The sequence below is a fragment of the Microchirus variegatus genome (genome assembly GCF_963457635.1).
Source record: "Microchirus variegatus genome assembly, chromosome: 19".
NCBI classification, from domain to species: Eukaryota; Metazoa; Chordata; class Actinopteri; order Pleuronectiformes; family Soleidae; genus Microchirus; species Microchirus variegatus.
In genome coordinates this window covers 19,985,972-20,007,655 of record NC_139820.1, presented here as the reverse complement: position 1 = coordinate 20,007,655, position 21,684 = coordinate 19,985,972, and the positions used below count along the sequence as shown (strand labels likewise).

General features: G+C 42.5%; 1 protein-coding gene across 1 annotated transcript; it reads right to left on the bottom strand.

Moving 5' to 3' along the window:
* Positions 1-1,581: 1,581 nt before the first annotated feature.
* On the bottom strand, positions 1,582-19,178 carry LOC310941032 (alpha-1,3-mannosyl-glycoprotein 4-beta-N-acetylglucosaminyltransferase A; the record flags this gene model as incomplete). Its single annotated transcript, XM_083906103.1, has 16 exons — positions 1,582-1,715; positions 1,849-1,961; positions 2,332-2,374; positions 3,449-3,527; positions 4,449-4,642; positions 5,669-5,776; positions 7,985-8,115; positions 8,752-8,866; positions 10,160-10,235; positions 11,223-11,336; positions 11,473-11,519; positions 12,805-12,938; positions 13,688-13,834; positions 15,853-15,978; positions 17,019-17,112; positions 19,113-19,178. The coding sequence occupies 16 exons, from the start codon at positions 19,176-19,178 to the stop codon at positions 1,698-1,700; spliced, it is 1,605 nt and encodes a 534-aa protein (XP_083762229.1). The 3' UTR covers positions 1,582-1,697.
* Between the last annotated feature and the right edge of the window lie 2,506 nt (positions 19,179-21,684).

Here is a 21,684-nt window from a genome sequence, read left to right as displayed (position 1 = left end):
CTTCAGGTCGGCTCCATAAAGCAAATGCTCACATCTCACATTTACATAGTTTTTAGTTAGTAGAAGTAAACATGCTGTTTTAAAAAAAAAAAGGAACTTGTAAATGTCACTTCATTGAGTATTTCAAAATAAGAGTCTGCCTGTATTGAGTTAAATGGCCTTAATGTGAAGGTGTGACATTTCCTCCACGTTTGAAAAGGGTTTCACGTACGTGTGCGACGCGTCCTCAGATGTAGCCACGTGTCTTCAGGTGTAGAGGTGTGTCCTCAGGTGTAGAGGTGTGTCCTCAGGTGTAGAGGTGTGTCCTCAGGTGTAGCGACGTCTCCTCAGGTGTAGAGGTGTGTCCTCAGGTGTAGAGGTGTGTCCTCAGGTGTAGAGGTGTGTCCTCAGGTTTAGAGGTGTGTCCTCAGGTGTAGAGGTGTGTCCTCAGGTGTAGAGGTGTGTCCGGTGTAGAGGTGTGTCCTCAGGTGTAGAGGTGTGTCCTCAGGTGTAGAGGTGTGTCCTCAGGTGTAGAGGTGTGTCCTCAGGTGTAGAGGTGTGTCCGGTGTAGAGGTGTGTCCTCAGGTGTAGAGGTGTGTCCTCAGGTGTAGAGGTGTGTCCTCAGGTGTAGAGGTGTGTCCTCAGGTGTAGAGTTGTGTCCTCAGGTGTAGCCACGTTTCCTCAGGTGTAACCACGTGTCCTCAGGTGTAACCACATGTCCTCAGGTGTAGAGGTGTGTCCTCAGGTGTAGAGTTGTGTCCTCAGGTGTAGCCACGTTTCCTCAGGTGTAACCACGTGTCCTCAGGTGTAGCCATGTCCTCAGGTGTAGCGATGTCTCCTCAGGTGTAACCACGTGTCCTCAGGTGTAGCCACGTGTCCTCAGGTGTAACCACGTGTCCTCAGGTGTAACCACGTGTCCTCAGGTGTAACCACGTGTCCAACCATGTGTCCTCAGGTGTAACCACGTGTCCTCAGGTGTAACCACGTGTCCATACACGTGTCCTCAGGTGTAACCACGTGTCCTCAGGTGTAACCACGTGTCCAATCAGGTGTCCTCAGGTGTAACCACGTGTCCTCAGGTGTAACCACGTGTCCAACCATGTGTCCTCAGGTGTAACCACGTGTCCAACCACGTGTCCTCAGGTGTAACCATGTGTCCTCAAGTGTAGATGTGTCCTCCAGTTTGTTTTTTCACTCGTTGCGACATCACAGATTCCTGTCATAGCTCCGCCCATTTTAACGGCAGCTGTGTGATCAGCCAAACTTCTTGTCAACCAGTTAAACCGGTGTGGTTTAGGTTTAATTCACAGCAATGAGGCAAATGTGGACATTTATTAGACTTTATTTAGACCCTTCATAGACGGACTTTAAATAAAAATAAAAAAGCTGAAATGAAATCATCCAAGGACAAGGATGGATTGGATATCCTTCTTTTCTTTTCTAAAACAAAACACATCAGTGTAATAAATTATGACGAGTGCAGCGTCTCAGTTCACTTTCTTTCTTCATATTTAAAAGTTTGTCGCGTTCGCTCGGCTCAACAACAAATCCACAGATCACAGAGAGCTGAGGACACTTCAAGTCTTCTTTGTAATGAAAAGCCCCAAAAACAGACTCTGCAGTAACATTCTGTGACCAGCAGGGGCAGAGTTTGTTCAGCGGAGGCACTGGGCTGGATAGCAGCGCATGTTTGTGTTCACATCCTCCATTTGAGGTCGTTAGACTTCAATATGTATCTGACAGACAGGAGGGAAAAATGAGTTAGACCAGAACCACACACACACACACACACACACACTAGTTTCACACATAAATAAAATCAGTTTTTTAATTACACCTTTAATTAAGCATTTGAATGATCGTACATACCTCGCTCATCAGAATCCAAACGTCAGAGTTGGAATGAACCACCAGGCGCAGAGCTGAGACTGGCTGCAGCGCTTCCTCAATCGTCCCCTCGGCGACGCCGTCAACAAACTCACCTGAAACACGTCAACAGTATGATGTGATAATAATGCTGCTACACAAAAAAACCTTGATGAATCATTGTTAAAGGTGCATTATGTAATAAATCATAAAATCCTCCTAATATGTCACAGAGACTCAGGAATAATGTTCATATAACAAACTGAACTCACCAAGAACAACAGTACAGACAAAATATTTGCATTCAAAAAAATATTTTGCAGACTGCAAATCATGTTTATGTTTTAAAATCATGTTGGTTTGTGGACAAAAACAAACCATTTCCGGGTTTGACAAACACTGATCAACACATTTCAACACAAACAGCAGCTTTCACACAGTTTAGTGCCTGTGCCAGATTTCATGTTATTGTAATGTTCCTCTTACCAACACGTTTGTAGCGCGCTGACTCTTTGTCTTTTACTGATGCCTGAGGGAAGAAAACAGCAGTCATGGCTCAAGTGAAACACAATAATGCAGCAGACACAATAACACCTGATCAACCATTATTCATTCGTCATTTACTATATTTAGCGTGACTTATTAGCGTTTTTTTTTTAGAAGAACAATGGCCAAAATACTGGGTAATTGGCTTAAATTACTTAAAGCTAAACTGTAGAACTGCAATCTGGTCATTAAAATGATTACAAATGAGATTTCTTTCTGGGATTTTTTTCCTTTTTTTTTTCCTTTGGTGGCCCTCAGTCCAATGTTGGGTTCCTAAATTGGCCCTCAGGTATCAACACTTTGAAAACCCCTGCTCTATGGGCCCCATAACCCCATAAAAAAAATCCAGCAAAAAAAAAAAATGTGTGCCGGATTTTTTATTTTTTTTTGGGTTGGCCTTAATACTCCTTCGTAAAATAAAGAGTATATCTATAAAAAACATAACTCAAGTTACACAGAACCTTTCAGGCTCTTATGAAAAGATGAAAAGGAAAAGACACCTGATGAACTTCACTGAGATTTAAATTCAACACTGTGTGAACGATAATCTGCAACTTCATCTTTCCGTCATTCACCTCCCGGCCACCTGAGGACGCTACAGCCATCACTGTCCAAGAGCTGCAGTAGGACGCTCTCGGTCCAAGCTCAGGATTCAACACCTTCATCATTGTGGACGTCCTGCTCGGTAAACTGGGTAAACTTAAGTCTCTACCTAAACATCTGCACCTGGATAAAGGTGTGTGGTCAGTGACGACACAGATGGACGCCAGGCTGAGATAAAACCATCAGAGACCAAAGGAGCAGCTTCTTGTGAAGAAAGGCGAGACAGGTCGAATATGTGGGTTGAATTACCCGATGAATGAAGCTGTCTATATTTAGTTTGTCTTTGTTTACATCGCTGTGTGTGTAAACTGATGCTTGTATTGTGGTAACTTTTTTTTAGAACTAAGTCAGTAAGTTTGTCTTGTCTGTACTTTACGGCGTTTGAGATGAAAACCAAAACCCTGCTTTGATGGAAGCAGAGAACAACATGAATGTGTGCATGTTTGTTTCTCACATTACTGGTCAGAGCTTCCACCGTGGTGTTGTGCATTTTATCTCCAAAGTTCTCGCTGTTTCCACTGCGGAACAGGTACCTGCAGGAAAGACCACAGCACAGGTGTAATGAGTAATGTTACAGGGTAACAGCCAGGGTCAAAGGTCAACATGAAGGAAAATATGTTGAAAACCTTTCATCAACTTTATGAGCTGGGTCAAGGAATTTAAATCCACTTAATAACGACTTTTTACCAAAAACATGACACATCTTTCCAGTAAGAACCATTTTGATCCAGAGAACCCTTTAAAACCACTTTCCTGAATAAAGGGTTTTAAAAGGGTTCCAGGTAGAACCTAGGGTTCTCCTATGGGGACAAGCTGAAGAACCTTGTATGGTTCTACTGAGCACTTTTATTTCTAAGTGTATAGTGTCTATCTAACAGTGGGTTAGGGTTAGTAACCCTAACTAAGAAAGTACACTCTTAGAAATAAGGGTTCTTCTACAAGGGCTGAGGTTCTACCTGGAACCATTTGCTTCTGAAAACCCCTTTTCCTGAAGAAATGGGTTTTCAGCGGTTCTTGGTCACACTAATGGTTCCAGTAAGAACCATTTTGATCCTGAGAACCCTTTAAAAGCCCTTTCCTGAATAAAGGATTTCAAAAGGGTTCTTCTACAAGGCCTGAGGTTCTACCTGGAACCATTTGCTTCTGAAAAACCCTTTCCCAAAGAAAGGAACCATTTTGATCCAGAGAACCCTTTAAAACCCCTTTCCTGAATAAAGGGTTTTAAAAGGGTTCTTGGTGGAACCCTCCAAAAGATCTCCAGGTAGAACCTTTAAGGTACTTCGCTCTCTGACAAAGCAGCAGTGTGTTCACTGTACGCTTTGTGATGGAACCGCAAGGTGATATGACTCAAATCATCGGGTGAGTCTCACAATGTTAATTAAAGGTTGTGAAACCTCCGTGGGGATAACTATAGAGTTAGTGATGCCATTTTGTATGAACTGAAATAAACTAACCCAGATATGTGGATTGGCTGAGGGAACTGGATGACGATGTAATCCCCCCTGACAGGTGTTAAAGCCCAGAAGAAGTCTTCTCCTCTGTACGCCCTCAGCAGACTATGCTTCTGGTAATGCTGCAGGCTGCTGTTCAGGGCTGCAGTCGGGTTACTGTGAGGATAGTACAGAGTCTGCTTCCCAAAGTCCTTATCCTGACACACACAAAAACAAACATATGCAATGGGACAGTGAATGGTTTTGTTGGTGAGGGACTGTTGAGAAATTGAAGTTCAAATTCAACCTATAACTTATTCTGTTTGTCACATGACACTGTGTCCAAATTACAAATGACAAAATCATCTTCTTTGGTGGGTTTAATTTCTTCAGCTGCCACAGGAACATCCTCTGTCCCTCTGTTGGGTTTTCTTTGTTCAGGAGCTAATGACCAGCTCCTACTCGAGGTCTTGGTGATGATGGTGCCCAGGGAGTAAGAGTGTGTTGACTTAAAGTCTTCAACCATCTCCACTGTCTTCAGACCATTGAGCTCCATGTTGTTTGGCCTGCACCAGGTCAGCAATGGATCACCGAGTACAATAAGATGTAGTGTCGTCCGGAAACTGGAGAAGAGAGCCGAAGACAGAAGGAACTCATGTTGGCAGAACAAGCTTCTGAAGGTGGGACGGCACTGGTGCTTGATCATCTCATCATCATCATCAACAGCTCATAGAGCCTGGCCTTTCCTCCACACGGTGGAAACACATGGCTGCAAGAAAACTTCTACTGGGCTTCTCTATTTCAGACCCCGTGCCTCCAGAGCTCCTCCACCAATGTCACGCCATCCACAACGACTCAGGCCAGTCGACATAATGTGGGTACTTTAGCATTAGCTTCAGTCTCCAAGCCCAGAGGTTTCAGGCTGACAGCAGACACAAGAGTGTCTGTCATGGTCAACTTGTTAGCAGTGGTGATGAGATAAGTCTGCTGTTGTTGGGTGAACTTTGACCTACAAAAAAAACCCACCCGCAACAGGAAGAACGGTGGTGTCTGAGAGCACCTTTCATAGTTTGTCATCTGTGCCGAAATATTTGCATAACATCATTTGAATGGCTGCAAGAAACAGGAAGTAGCTCAACAAGCAGCAGCTACTTATCGTCAAGAGACACCAAGTGAAAAGTCATCCAGTGATAAATATAAACATGTCTGTTGTGTACATTGAAAACAGAGGGAGGGTCCAGTACCTTCAGGGGCTGCAGTTTGCCCGACAGTGAGGAGTGAAGACCCACATGCTGGAAGAGCGACGGTTTGTATCTCTGCCTGAGCAACGCCTTCTGTGCAGCACAGTGTTTCTGCATCACACAACACACACACATGCAGGTCACCACAACGTTAATGATGGTGTTGTAGCAACACACAACTGCTTCTTCATAAGATAACTATGTCCTCAGAGATCAACAATACAAGTGTATTATTGTTCCAGAGTGTGTTTAACCTTTGGGCCAATTCCAATTCCTATCTTAACCCTTAATCTTAACTGGCCTCAAAACCAAGTGTTGAGGGTTATTTTGTCACTTAGAAATGGGACACCCCTTAAATGCAGATACGTCTTCAGACTGTAGGGGGCGGAATAACGTGAAAGCTGCATCCAGTCTGTCAACTCCAAAGAAGAAGAAGAAGAACACATTTACGTCAGGATTATTTATTAGGATCCGTTTGTCAGTCAAGTTATTAGGTTGTCAGTTAGTTGTAAGATGATACTCATACAAATATTCAGCTGACAGTTACCACACACCACGGCTTATTGAAAAGTAAACCACACCGGCCGACTATTGACAAAAGATCGTAAAATAAAAATAAACGTTACGCAACAATGACGTCAGTAATCCATAATCTGGGCCTAAACTAAGATCATTTCTATTAACAAAGAAAATACTTCATTTGTAGCGTACTCGCTTCGCTGCTTTCGGCGCCATCTTTGTTATGTCAAAACACGCAATGCATTCTGGGTAGCCCTTGCTCCCAAGGGTGGTCTCGGAAAATCTCAATATTGAGGGCGATACAGCCCTTAAACTTGGCCTCAACTTAATTTTTCTGAAAATCGGGACAGAACTTGGACTAGAGGGAGACTAGAGGGAGCGCATTTTTGAGATTGAGGGTTAAGCCTAATTCAGCCTTTGTCTTATATGTATTATTATCATCAGATGTTTGTGATTTATATTAAGGCTCCGATCAGACCTGGTAATAAAATCCCTAATGACTGATCCAAACACAAGTGTCCCACTTAGGATTAATTGTCCACACCTCACTTCTCCTGTTACCTCTTTGTAAACTGAAACACATGAACTTGTTCACGAGGACAAATCTGTTTTTGCGATGTCGTCAGTGTGTTTGTGTGCGTCTGCATATTAGTGTGTGTGAGTGTGTGTGGATGCACTTTGCACACAGCTCTACTTTAACCAGTGAAGAAACACCATCACGTGTGATCTGAGCTGAGCTCCACGTCCACATATGTTCAGATCACAGTGACAGATGTTAATGACAGGTGTGAACAGGGCCACGATGTGTTTTATCTCATCAGTCAAGTTTGCTATTACGTGGTGTGTTGGAGTGTGTGAGCTGTACGTGATCTCAATGATAACATTACATCAGCTAAAGAGTTTCACTCACTTAACTATAACCTGAAAAAAAACAAAGAAGTTTTAAAATCAGTGAACTTCCGCGGTGTCCCGCAGCATCATATGTTATCATAGTGACACGTGTTGATGACTGACATAAAGAAAACAGCCTCTGATTTCTCACTAACACACTCCTGTGCAGCAGGAAGTAGAGCTGTGTGTACTGTATCTGACTAGAAGCACAAAAGCCTCATTGTATGAGCCACTGCATGTTGACACCAGGTGTGAACAGGACTAAAGTACACATTAGAATATTAGACTTTTGAGTTCCAACTGCATATCTCGCCCGTTAGTCAGATCGCCCTAAGACTTTGGAAGTGGGCTGAGCATGATGGTGTGCATCCTTGATTTTCACATTTTTTGGAGGAACTTTAATTTTCCCTGATTTATCACGCTACACCAGGCAGACAGCGGCTCATCAGCAGTAGCTGTGCTGTCTGGAGGTGGGAATGAAGAGGCCGTCCTCATGGTGGGTGAGACATTTTCACACGGTTCACCACAGAACATGGTGTTACACTGACATGACCAGGTGTCCATTCACATATACATTTTGCATTAGCATACTACTTTGCGGCTAACTTTGGCGAACCTGTTTTCAAAGGTAAGCTAGCGAGGCTACGATTAGCATTAGCGTAAGGCTAACATAACACAAACACTGTGCAAACTCGTTAGGCACAGTAGGCGGTATTCTGTATATGAGTGGAAGAACAAAAGCCTCATTGTATGAGCCACTGCGTCCTGGATGACATCTGCATGTTGACACCAGGTGTGAACAGGACTAAAGTACACAGATGGCTTGGTCAGTTATTATTAGAATATTATATATTTGTATCAATTCAACACACAGTCAGGTTTAACGCGTGTTTAACAGCGCTGCCTCACCGCGTCTTTCTCTGGGTTGCAAACCTTCACCCACAGAATGTGATCCAGCAGCCAGTCGATGGGTTTGTCTCTGTGGAACATCAGGAAAAAGTCCGTAATCATGGCCAGGTCGCAACTCCGAAACATCTTCCCTGACACACAGATGCAGAAAGAGAAAGCATTTGTCGACAGTTAAGTCATCAACAGCTATTCGGACATACCATGAACTGCCTGCCCTAACTAACCCTGTACAAAAGAGCCTGTTGACTATCAAGCTTTACTTGTACTATCACTGTTTTTTGCAGAATAACAACTACAGCACCTTCTGCTTGAAAGTGAACAGGAACATGTCACCATATGATCACATGTATGATCGTTTCTTAGCTGATTATCTGTAAATATCCACTCATAGATGAGTTGCTTACTATAAACAATAGATTATTAGTAGGGAAACGAACGCTTGCATCTGTAAACGTGCCTCAGGTCATCTAATTCAAGTGAGAACAGTAGATATAAATACGTGTCAACTGATTACAGATTATACTTACTTTAAATGTAATTCATTTTATTTATGATGGGAGAGTCTGACTGCTGTGTTAAGTTCACAATTTGAACCCATTGAATTTGGCCATTATCCGCATTATCTTGGCATTATAGGTCACCGGTTGACCTCATTTTCTGGGCACATAACGTTGCTGAACCTGGACGTGACAACCTGAAGCAGCCTCAGGTGAAAACACCGAACCCAGAGGCTCAATCATCGGAGCATGTGACACACAAACACACACCTATGAATCCAAGCTGGGAGAACTCCAGGTAGAGCCATGGCTTTGACGCCTCCCGGGCGGCAAAGGTCTTCATCGCATTGTAGTAACCAGCCTTAGCAACGACATCATCCTCCAACTAAAAAAAACACCAAAACATCGTCAAAAGCCTTACTCGGCATATGTATTGATATTGAAAAGTTACATACTGCAGCTTAAAACACATCACAGGCAAAACAAGAGGGAACATGAGCTAATAGCTAGCTCTAATGGAGCCAGGAGCCAAATAAATCATAAAACAATAAAGTTTCAATACTATTCATGAAATGGATACGGTAGAGGAAGCTGTTGTTCCAGTAAAACTGAGGTGTGTCAAAGAGCGGTGCCACGGTTTAGAAGACAGAAGATGAAGCAATCATGGTCATAAACAAAGGGAAATATAAATGATAACATCTGTGAGGCAAAGCAGCGCTGAAGGAAGATCCACAGGAAGTGGACGGGCTGGTTAGACCTTCGACGTCACGTCATGCCATCAGGAAGTGTGTGTGTGTGTGTGTGTGTGTGAATGTTCACCAAAACAACACTGCAGACGCTGATTGTGTTGTCGAGTTATAGCAATAAAACCAGTTGGGTCACACGATCCCTCAGAGAACACAGACCTCTGCCAAGGCTTAAACACTTGTTTTGAACCTTTTCATCCACTGCTTATATCTGTTACCTTCTTACATGTCACAGCTGATCCTGTGGGACAAAATCCACAGTCTGGATCAGATCCAAATGACCATAACCAGTACCAAAACATAACCTCCTTGGCAGAGGTAATAACACCAGATATGACTCAGAGGAGTCATGAGTTAGTGTATCACTGTTACCTTACAGCGAGAGGCTTCTCAAATCAAACCTGTCAACAGTCATATTCTCTTTGATTTCTCCTGGGTTTAGGTTAACTGGAGGATGGTAACTGGAGCGGTGTTGGCCCAAATCAAAGTGACCCAGAGGCCTCATCCACACCGAATCTTTTTTGGTTTTAATACGTTTTCTATAAACACGAAAACCCCTCAAATTAATGGAGACACTATGTGTACAGAGGTGTTTTGAGGGACCAAAAATGGTATTTTAAGGCTCCCAGATCACGGACTCAGACTCAGACTTAAACAATATTACATTAAATCAAGAACCCTTCATAAAATCCCAGGTCTTTGTTTAAAACCTAAGTCTCAGGGACAAAACCAAATCAGGATGTGGACACTGAAAATGCCTGTGTACAAACTGTTTTGTGTTTGAGCTGAAAAGAAAAGTGGGTTAGGTTTCACTTACTCTTTAGTCTGGAATGATAAAATTGATTTGCAAAGAATTGATAAGCTGCTGCTCTGTTCTCATATGACTCTGTAGGAGCCAAAGCACCACTTGAAATATGGGATCCATGCGTTACCTGAACGTAATAGGTTCCTTTGTCCTTAGCATACAGCATGAGGAAGCTGAAGTCCAGATTCTGCTTTGTTCGCCATCTATGAACAGATGAAAAATGTCAGTCACCTGTGTAATGGACGGGTCTGTGAACACACCATCACATCATATTGAATGGCCTGAACCAAACCATTGGATCGTGATGCGTCGATCACACTGTTTACATTAACCGTGCTCACAAGATAACACCAGAGCTAATGCTAGCTTGCTAACCTTAGAGTTATGGCAGAAAAGGTGCCGACAACAGGGTTCGGTCGCAAAGGAAAGACGTTTATTGGGAAAGCTACTGCCAAGAAAAAGGATGATTAGTCACGTTAGTGTCACCAAAAAGGACCGAAAGATATCGATGCTGATCCATGTTCATTGTACAGTACATTGGACTTTTGAATTCAAACTGCATATCTCGCTGACCGCTAGTCAGATCGCCCGATTTATCACAGTACACCAGGCAGACAGCGGCTCATCAGCAGTAGCTGTGCTGTCTGGAGGTGGGAGTGAAGAGGCCGACCTCACTGTGGGTGAGACATTTTCACACGGTTCACTACAGAACATGGTGTTATACTGAAACGACCAGGTGTCTGTTCACCAATACGCAAGCACATATTTATTTTGCATTAGCATGCTACTTTGCAGCTAACTTTGGCGAACGTGTGTCGAAAGGTAAGCTAGCGAGGCTACGATTAGCATTAGCATAGGGCTAACATAGTACAAACACTGTGCAACCTCGTTAGGCACAACGCAAATGTTTTCATTTTCGAATAGCATTAGCGTAGCTAGATGTTGTGCATTACCATAACTGAAAACTCTTCGAATACATACTTCCTACTGGCACTGCACTGGTACTTTCAAATAAACATATTTCCTTAATCTCCGACGACACATCATGGTCACTTTATGACTTAATACGATGCATTTCTTACATACGGCTCCTTTAATACAATACAGAATACTGACATGGTAGCAGAATAGCTTGCATACGCAACAGTGGTATAATTTGCAGTAACCATGAAGAGAAATAGTAAAAGTACTTGACTCTTTCTTTGGGGTCTCCTAAGGTCTCTGTTAGGTTGCTGAAGTCAGGGTAGTAATACTGTGAAGGCGAGATGACCTCCAGTAAACCTGACAGCACGTCTCTGGGGAAACTACAAATAAACACACAGTTAACAACATACATATACACACTATATATATATAATATATATATATATACATATATATATATATATGTATATATATATATATTATATAATATTATGACAGTGACTGCAGCATACTTACTTGTTGCTGATGGTCTGTGCTATGCTGTTCACATAGTCAGAGTCCACCTGATTAGACAGGGATAGTGATATAAGTATATATATATATATATATATATATATATATATATATATATATATATATATATATATATATACACACAGTGTGGATGTGAAAGTTTCTGTTTTTGTCTCTCGTTGTGTTTTTATATTTATATGTTAGTTTTCCCTTCTGTTGATTCATCACCTGTGCTGTATTAGATTCACCTGTTACTTATTAACTCTGCCTCCTGTGTGCTGTGCCTTGAGTTTAAACTAATAAAAACAGTTTAAATTTGACACAATAACCTCTGGGGTTACAACTTATTGTGTTGTGTCCTAATATCACTATGACAACTCTAAGATGGTCACTACCTGAAAAAACACAAACTGGGTCGATCCAAGATGGAGGCACGTCGTCAGTGCTGACATGGACTGGCTCATTCCACACTTAATATACTGTATAAATGTTTATGTTCATGTTTTCTCCAATTCAAAGAGGTATCACATCTGTTCTTTTGGGCTGATTTCAGTCCTGCACTTTACTGAAACTGTCTGAAGATGCTGCATGTCCACAAACCTCTATTGTCAATGTCAATGGCTCACATTTTGGATCTTTGTCATGTGAATGCACACGTGACAAAAAGGGCTTTACTGAAGCGAGGCTGCTATCTTAGCCTCCATGTCGCTGCAGCAGCCTCAACGAAGCTGTGTTTTGAAACGTGAGCTGACGACACAAAGACAGAGCAACAGCTCAATGTCCAAGCTTTCTGAGCACATTCCAGTATTTAGAACGTAGACATGACAGGCAGCACGTTTTCCTCTCGCTTGATAAATTAATGAAAGTACAGTTCGGGGTCAACATCACCAGTTTAATGTCATTCTTTGTCAATAACCGACGTGTAACTCATGATCCAAAAGGTTCGGACTTAGCCAGCATCTTTTGGTGCGTTTCTCAACGGGACTCGCCTCGGCGCGGCACGGTTATTATGTAATGGAAACACAAGGCGAGGCGAGTGGAGCTGGGACCACAGGTGGAAAAGGGGCTTTTGTCTCCAGCAAACTGACCTTTGCCCTCTTACTTACATATACCAACATAACCTAAGAGCCTAATCCAAGACTCCGCCTCTGGGTTAGGATGTTATTGGGGATTATAATATTGTGAGTGAATTCAATGGCAACTCAATCTGGATTGAGTCCAAACAGTGAACAGTAAACGCTCGTTAAAACCTGTCCAACTAGATTAATTTGTGATGTGTCATTACAGAAACTGTGTGTGTGTGTGTGTGTGTGCGTGTGTGTGTGAGTGCGTTACCTCAGCCACAAAGACAATAATGAGGAGGTCTTGACGTTGAGATGGAGACAAGTTGAAGAGCAGAGATTGGAGTGTGCTGACCAGGTAGCTCTGCTTACTACGCTTCACTGTAGGTACACCCAGCACCATGGACACTAACACACCCGCACACACACACACACACACACACACACACACACACACACACACACACACACACACACACACACACACACACACACACACACACACACACACACACACACACACACACACACACACACTCACAGGTCAGTACATTTCCAGACGTTCCCTCCTCCTGAATGATCATTTCATCATTAGCCGGCGATCTCCTTGCAGATCCATCAGGTATTCCATTATCAGACCGTTTCGTCCCATTCGGTTTGGTTGCATTCACACCAGAGGAACCGTACCAAAGCAGGGCAGATGACCCACCCCTCCATGCAGGTCTCGGACCGGTTGATTTGGTGCAAACCAAAGTACAGAGATTGGTACGTTGGTGCGCACCAAGTGCTGTAGGTGTGAAAGCAGCCCTAATCAGCGGGAAGGTACCATGACAGGAGGTCTGTTTTTTGTCAAGGACGATGCACTAGAGGTTGTAATGAAGAGGTGTTTTATTTTCCTCAGGCCAGACTCCAAATTTGCATCCGTGTTGGTATTTACAGTGAAAAACATATGTAGATTGGCCGCTACCACTGTGCACCCATGAGCAACATGTGAGGTTGACCCACCCCAGAAATACTGGCAGGTGTGCACTTCCCCTCCCCACAGCCACTCGACCTGGCATGATGGAAGCTTGTTTCCCATTGATCACCACACAAATGAGTGATGCATGAAATGATTATAGAGCATCGTGAATCTGGATTAGAGGGTGTATGTTTACCTCCACGACGGCCCTGTCCCAGGACCACGTTGGGTACGAGGCTGTCTGGGTGTCGTCTGAGGTGGGGCATGTAAAAGTAGATGTTGGGCTGCATGTGAATCTGCTGGTCAGGGTCACCTGGTGGCTGCCCGGTGGAGTTGAACGTTTCTGCACAGAGAAAGAAAACAGAGGAGGCAGAGTTCAGTTAGTCAGAATGTTTGCACTCAACGTTCACGGCGTGAGAGTGAGATCAACTGGTTTTATTGGTTGAGGAATTTGCACCTTGCACCTTTGCACCACCTCCGTTAAATATAAAATAAGAGAAATATTTCATATCTGAGGAGCCGTTTCCGAGATGACAAGCCTCACTGAACACATTCAATGGAGAAAATGAACCAGCACAATGACGGTTCATCATCATCATCATCATCACCACATTTCTTTCATCAGAGCAACAGTGTCTGGACCGGTTTGACCGACTTCTTTGGCCTGAGCATTAAAGAAGATCCTGTAAGTCCTGGAGATATTCTCATCTCTGCAAACAGGCGTGTCGTACGTTAAAGGTCGTAAAGTGTCAGGAGCCAGTGTGGTCTTCTGCTGCTGGAGTCCATGTGAGACCTTTGTAATGAGCAGTTCTTTGAGCTGGTGCTTGGTATCGTTTTAAAGCAGTCTGCTCATTCTCCTCTTACCTCCTTTGTGTGTGAAAATCTCAGAGGAGCAGCAGTTAGTGAGACAACAATGCCACGTATTAAAGGCATCTTCTCCAGTAGCTTATCCAGGCCAAAGTTTGCTTTACCAAGCAGTTAAACAGGTATACCTAACAGTGGATCGTTGCTGTGGTGGGTAGACGTGGTGCCCCCCCCCCCCATGTCACAATGTCAAAACTGCTCAAATCTGACCACATTTCTGTGAGTAGCAGGACTCCGACAAACAGAAACAGCATCATCTGACTCAGTCTGGTGCAGTACAGTATCTATTTTTTGGAGTTTCCATGAGGACAAAATGGTCAGGATGCCTAACTGGACGCCTCCCTGGTGAGGTGTTCCGAGCATGTCCGAGCACTGGGAGAAGGCCCAGGAGAAGACCCAGGACTGGCTGGAGAGACTCTGTCTTTAGGTTGGCCTGGGAACCCCGGAAGTGCTGGATGAAGTGGCTTCTCTGACCGACCTCGGAGAAGCAGTAGGAGCTGGACGGACGGATGGACTTAGCAAAATATCCAGCACCCTTTCTAACTAATATGGTACGATCAGGAAAGAGGTCGACCGGCTCCACCACGACGACAGAAGGTCACTTCCTTGTGACGGGTGTAAATATCCAGAAGAAGTTGGTCCTGTTCTCAGCTGTTTTGGAGATGTTCCTCAGCTGCTTTGGACATGTTCCTCAGCTGCTTTGGACATGTTCCGCTTGGGACATGTTCCTCACCTGCTTTGGACATGTTCCTCAGCTGCTTTGGACATGTTTCTCAGCTGCTTTGGACATGTTCCTCAGCTGCTTTGGACATGTTCCTCAGCTGCTTTGGACATGTTCCGCTTTGGACATGTTCCTCACCTGCTTTGGACATGTTCCTCAGCTGCTTTGGACATGTTCCTCACCTGCTTTGGACATGTTCCTCAGCTGCTTTGGACATGTACCCCACCTGCTTTGGACATGTTCCTCAGCTGCTTTGGACATGTTCCCCACCTGCTTTGGACATGTTCCTCAGCTGCTTTGGACATGTTCCTCAGCTGCTTTGGACATGTTCCTCACCTGCTTTGGACATGTTCCTCAGCTGCTTTGGACATGTTCCTCAGCTGCTTTGGACATGTTCCTCAGCTGCTTTGGTCATGTTCCTCACCTGCTTTGGTCATGTTCCTCACCTGCTTTGGACATGTTCCTCAGCTGCTTTGGACATGTTCCTCAGCTGCTTTGGACATGTTCCTCACCTGCTTTGGACATGTTCCTCACCTGCTTTGGACATGTTCCTCAGCTGCTTTGGACATGTTCCTCAGCTGCTTTGGACATGTTCCTCAGCTGCTTTGGTCATGTTCCTCAGCTGCTTTGGTCATGTTCCTCAGCTGCTTTGGACATGTTCCTCAGCTGCTTTGGACATGTCCCTCAGCTGCTTTGGAAATGTTCCTCAGCTGCTTTGGACATGTTCCTCAGCTGCTTTGGAAATGTTCCTCAGCTGCTTTGGACATGTTCCTCACCTGCTTTGGACATGTTCCTCAGCTGCTCCAGGATGCTGCTCAGGTTCCTGTTGACCTCCACTCCCCGCTCTTCAGCCGCCAGCAGACGCTTGTACAGGATCTGCATGACCGTTGGCACTGCTGAACCTGAGGAAAACCATTACCATTACTCACAGTAATCGTGTGGCCCACTGCATCAATTTTCAATTAGAAGTGTGTAATAATAACCAAGATGAAATTTGAGCTGTATTTACCTGAGGCATGTATGAGCTTATAATGTTACATACAAACATACACACATACACACACACACACACACACACACACATATGTATATGTGTGTGTATGTATATATATATATATACATATATACACACACATATACGTATATGTGTGTGTGTATATATATATATATACATATATACACACACACACACACATATATATGTATATGTGTGTGTGTATATATATATATATATACACTTTCTCTTTCATTATTATTTATTTATTATGTATTACCAGAGACATGAGCTTATAATGTTACATACATATATATATACACACACACACACACACACACACACACACACACACACACACACACACACACACACACACACACACACACACACACACACACACACACACACATATATATGTATATGTGTGTGTGTGTGTGTGTGTGTGTGTATATATATATGTATATATATATATATATATACATATATATATATATATATATATATATGTACACTTTCTCTTTCATTTTTATTTATTTATTATGTATTTACCTGAGGCATGTATGAGCTTAAAATGTTACATACATACACACACACACACGCATATATGTATATATATGCACATATATATATATACACACACCCACATATATATGTATATATATATATAGTGCGTGCGTGTGTGTATATATATATATACATATATATATATAAAAGAGAAAGTACACACACACACACATATATGTATATATATATATATATATTCTCTTTTTAAATGACACTCCATTTGAATGAAAACAGTTAAACGTCACCTTGTTCTAAAATAACCCCACACAGCTCAGTTTAGTTTAGTTCAGTTCAGTTCAGTTTAGTTTAGTTTAGTTCAGTTAAGTTTAGTTTAGTACATTTAATAACTTTCCCTTAAACCCTCCAGACTTCTGCACTCACCTGTGTCACGGTGACCTGATTGGATCCAGATAACCGACGTAAAGCACACGAAGGCCAGCAGACATTTGAACGTGTGACACCTCATGTCCTCTGTCTGTCAGACACAGTGAGACACAGGGAGAAAACACTCCAGCTCAGGACACTCACACCTGTCCTGTGTGTTCCGCCTGCTGCTGCTGCTGCTGAGCCCCGGGTGTTCACCTGCTGAGTGACAGTCTACACACACGACACCTGCTGGGGAAATGGCAGAAGAACTGACTGTTTAGTTTGTTTCTGTAAATTTAGTGTAAGCTGTGAAAGGCTCCTGTATGTTGTGATGTAAGATAATGATGTGAATAATGCTAACATCTGTGGGTCATACACAAAGTGTGTTTCTACTACTAGTGCAGCACAGTAGTTTACTAGTAAGGTTTGTTGTGCACTAGTATAATAACTGTGTGTTACTAGTAACACCTTTTCCACTACTAGGGCCACTTTTGGTCTACTAGTGCACCATCAAACCTTACTAGTAAACTACTGCACTGCACTAGTAACACTTCTAGGCCCTACTATACTAGTAGTGACAAAATTATCACTAGTAAGGGCCTAGTAAGGGCTACAGTGTCCACTAGTAGTACTAGTAAGGTGTTCTGGCCTACTAGTAGCACTAGTAAGGGTCCAAATGTTAACTAGTATTACTAGTAGACATTTTGAGCCTCACTAGTAGTACTAGTAAGATCAAAAACATCTTACTAGTGCTACTAGTGGACATTTTTGTAATTACTAGTAGTGCTAGTGAGGTCAAAAATGCCTTAATTGCACATTTTGTTGCTACTAGTATGGCCCATCAGGCTACAAGTGCATGACACATGCCTACTAGAAGGGCCTAGTAGTGTTACTAGTGCAGCACAGTCATTTACTAAGGTTTGATTGTGCACTAGTAGGTCAAAAGTGGCATTAGTAGTGGAAAAAGTGTTACTGGTAAAACACAGTCATTCTACTAGTGTGCCAAAGTGTCTTCCTAGTGAGGACAAACAGCTTACAAGTACATGGACTTAAGTCCGATATCAAGGATATTGAATAAATGCTCAAACTTGTCATAGCAGTGTAAGATTTAAGCCGTGTTTCCATCGAGTGGACTGTTCAGTTCGGTGCAGTACAGTATCTATGTGTGTGTGTTATAACCAGAGTTTTGATCTTAAATTGTTTAATGTTTTAAATTGTTTAATGTTTTAAATTGTTTTAATTTCATAATTGATTTTTGAATTTATTGTGCTTAAATTTCAAATGATTTTATGTTACACTCATTTCTGCTTGATTTTAAATTGTTTGATGTTTTAAATGGTTTTAATTTCTTTACTTGATTTTTTAATTGATTGTGTTTTAATTTCAAATGTATTTCCTGCCTGTAAAGCACTATGAATTGCCTTGTGTAAGAATGGTGCTATACAAATAAACTTGCCTTGCCTTGCCTTGCCTTGACTGCATGTTATAGTTTGAATATTTTCACAGGTTTACTACAGTGACATAGAACAGCTGATATCTTGTATTGCATCATAACGTCTACACTGTTGTGTTCACACAGGACAAGATAAGGGCCGTGTCGCCTCTGAAGCTCTAAAAACTGCAGAGTTAGGCCTCCTTTAACATGGACTGCAGCACGTTTCATCAACACTATGTGTAAACTGTGTTCTGCTTCCTCTCAGAACGCCGGGCTCTGACATCTACGTTAGTAACCAGGACTTTACACTGCTCTCTTTGTGAACCTCTCTTCTGGTCCACACAGTGGTGGTCTGAGGTCAGCTTCATCACACCATCATCATCATCAGTCACGTCTTTATTCAGGACACTACAGTCATGAACACAACCTCCCAACATAGATCACTGACTGTGTGTCTCCAAACTCATCAAACACAAAGTGAACTTACGTACTTGCTTTAACACCACATGTTCCGTCTAAACGTGTCCCACATGAGAGCAGAAGGTTACCACAGGCACCGCGCAGTCCAAAAAGAGCTTTTTGTGTTGCTATGGACAACAGCAAGACGACCCCAACAATGTCCCAGACAAGCGGTTCAATTCACATCTTTACCACCACAGCCACCCACCCCTGACCATTAGCTCTGACTGACCTTTGACCTCCCCGGCAGCTGCATTCATGAGAAAGTGGCCTGTTGTCATGGTGGAAAAAAAAGCAAAAACACATTTAATCTCATTTAGTAAAATGGTGTTTTTAGGTAAAGTGGATATAGTAAATAGAATTAAACAGCAAAATATATATGTATATAAACAGGTGCAACAGGGGGTTAAGTGTCTTGCTCAAGGACACATTGGCATGCAGACTCGTGTAGCCAGGAATCAAACCGACAACCTTCGAGTAGAAAGATGACTACCACTGCGTTACCGCCTCTCCGTGACAAATTATCTTGTGAGATTACACAGCAGAAACAAAGAGAGGATTAGATTTAGATAGTTTAGATTAGTTTATTCTGACATTGGCGTCACAGGCGTCAGGTTCCCCAGCAGTGAAACAGGAAGTGAAACACAGAATGAGTCAATGATTTACTCGTCATTGACAGAGGGCAGGGAAAGAAAAGTCCACATACCTGACATCAAGAGGCGAGAAAAACAAACAGCTAATTATTGTAATAATAATAATACATGAACAGAGCAGGATATCACATACAAGAAAAACTACAACCTGGTCAAAAATGATGCACACATAAAATCTGAAGAATATTCTGTATTTTTACGACAATGAGGAACAGTTTAAAGTAAGCAGTAGTAAGAAGTAAAGCTGTTTGAATACATGTGGAGGTCATTGACTATGTTTAAACATACAGTTTATACAGAGGTTATAAGAATGAGTAATTACGTAGCCCCTGAAGTGACATGAGAAAAAAAAAAAGGCGATTTTTTTTTAAATCTCGAGTTTCAAAGTGGAGATCTCAAGTGGAAAAATGGAAAAACATTTTTTAAAGATTTTTTTTATTTTTTCCATCATTTTCTGGAAACTCGAGATCTCCCCTTTTCCACCCAAGATCTCGAGTTTCCCAAAAATTATTTTATTTTATTTATTTTTTTGGAAACTCAAGAAAAAAAAATTGTCCTTTTTTTTTTTCTCATGGCACTTCGGGGGCTCCGTAAGTAATATAGTGTCTTATTTCCATTTTTCCAGCACAACCTATAGGCAATCTGAAGAAAATAACCCTAAATATATATATATATTTTTTTTTTTATCATAATATTTAACAGTTATTTTGTTGAATTTATTAATAATTAATTAAAACAGTTAGTGGCAGGTGCGAGTGCGTTTACTTTGGGTATATTGGAAAGTTGAGGATTGGACAAGTTCGCGGACATACCCCTTGCTGTCGGCCCCCGACAGCGTAGGCTAGTTCACACATGATTCAAGCACTTCAGCACATGTTTGTGCTGGAGCTAGTGAAACAATAACAAGAAAAAATGTCCCTGTATGTGACTGAACACTAACATTACGTATATAAAAACTCACCCATAAAACTATAGCGCGGTGCTGGCGTCACGTCATCATCTCAGACATCTACCGTGTGTGTCCTGCTCTCTTTCAGCCGCTGAATAATCTTCTGTTTGTTGTTTTTGTGATGAAGACGTACGGTTCAGCCACAGTTCAGATATCGTCCTGTTCTCTTTGCCTTCCTTTGTTCAACAAAGCTTTGATGACGACTGCTTTGATGATAATCACGCTTTAATTTCGCACTGCACACACACACACACACACACACACTGCACACATACAGCAGCCCAGGCACTCTCTCTCCCCCTCCCTCTCTCACTCTCTCTGGTACGTGCATATTAATTAGCCATGTGTATTCTCCGTGATCGTCAGCTGATTGGCTGAAAAAGCAACAAAAGCTCTGGAATGTGAGATCGCCACACCCAAATTAGGAGTGATGCACAGCGATAAAAGAACCTTAATTCAAACACAAAGTTTATGGTTTTAAGACCCACAATATTGTGATTTGAAGCATGTAGTGGCTTCTTCAAAACTTCAACTTGTGTAATTTTGAAAAAAACGGAAATCCCTAATTTTGAAATTAACTTTGCCGACTTGTTCCCGCTTGGTCCGTGGCGGGTCACATATGTGTCACAATATAACATACAAAATGACTGGAAATGTTTAAAATCAGATTGAATTTGTGAAATGTGGAAATACAGAACACAAGGGCAAAGTAAAGTTTCTTTGTTGAGGTCGCAAAAACAATCAAAGGGAGGGGAGGCGAGCAGAATGCAGTCAAAATGTTCTTTTTTATTACAAATGCAAAATTAAGTCAGCGTGGAGTCAGTGAGTGGTCAGTATGGAGGTGTCTGAGTGTTCAAACAATAAAGCAGTACACAGGTGGAGCTGTAGGTGGAGCTGTTCAGAGCTGCTCCGCCCACAAACACACCTGAACTGAGGCTCAGGGGGAGGAGCACAGTCGGAGGGAAAAGTCGGCCATCACAACTTCCTGTCGTGTCCTCAAACTGAACACACTCACAGAAGATGTACAAAATAAACCGTGAAAACAGGAGAGTGACATTCACTGAGGGTCAAACACAGTCCAGGGTGTGACTGGATGATCCCGTCCTACACCACAGGAGTCCAGCTTCCTGCTAATGTCACATCAGCCCTAAATGTCTCTTTACTATCAGTGCTTGTCCCTCAGGA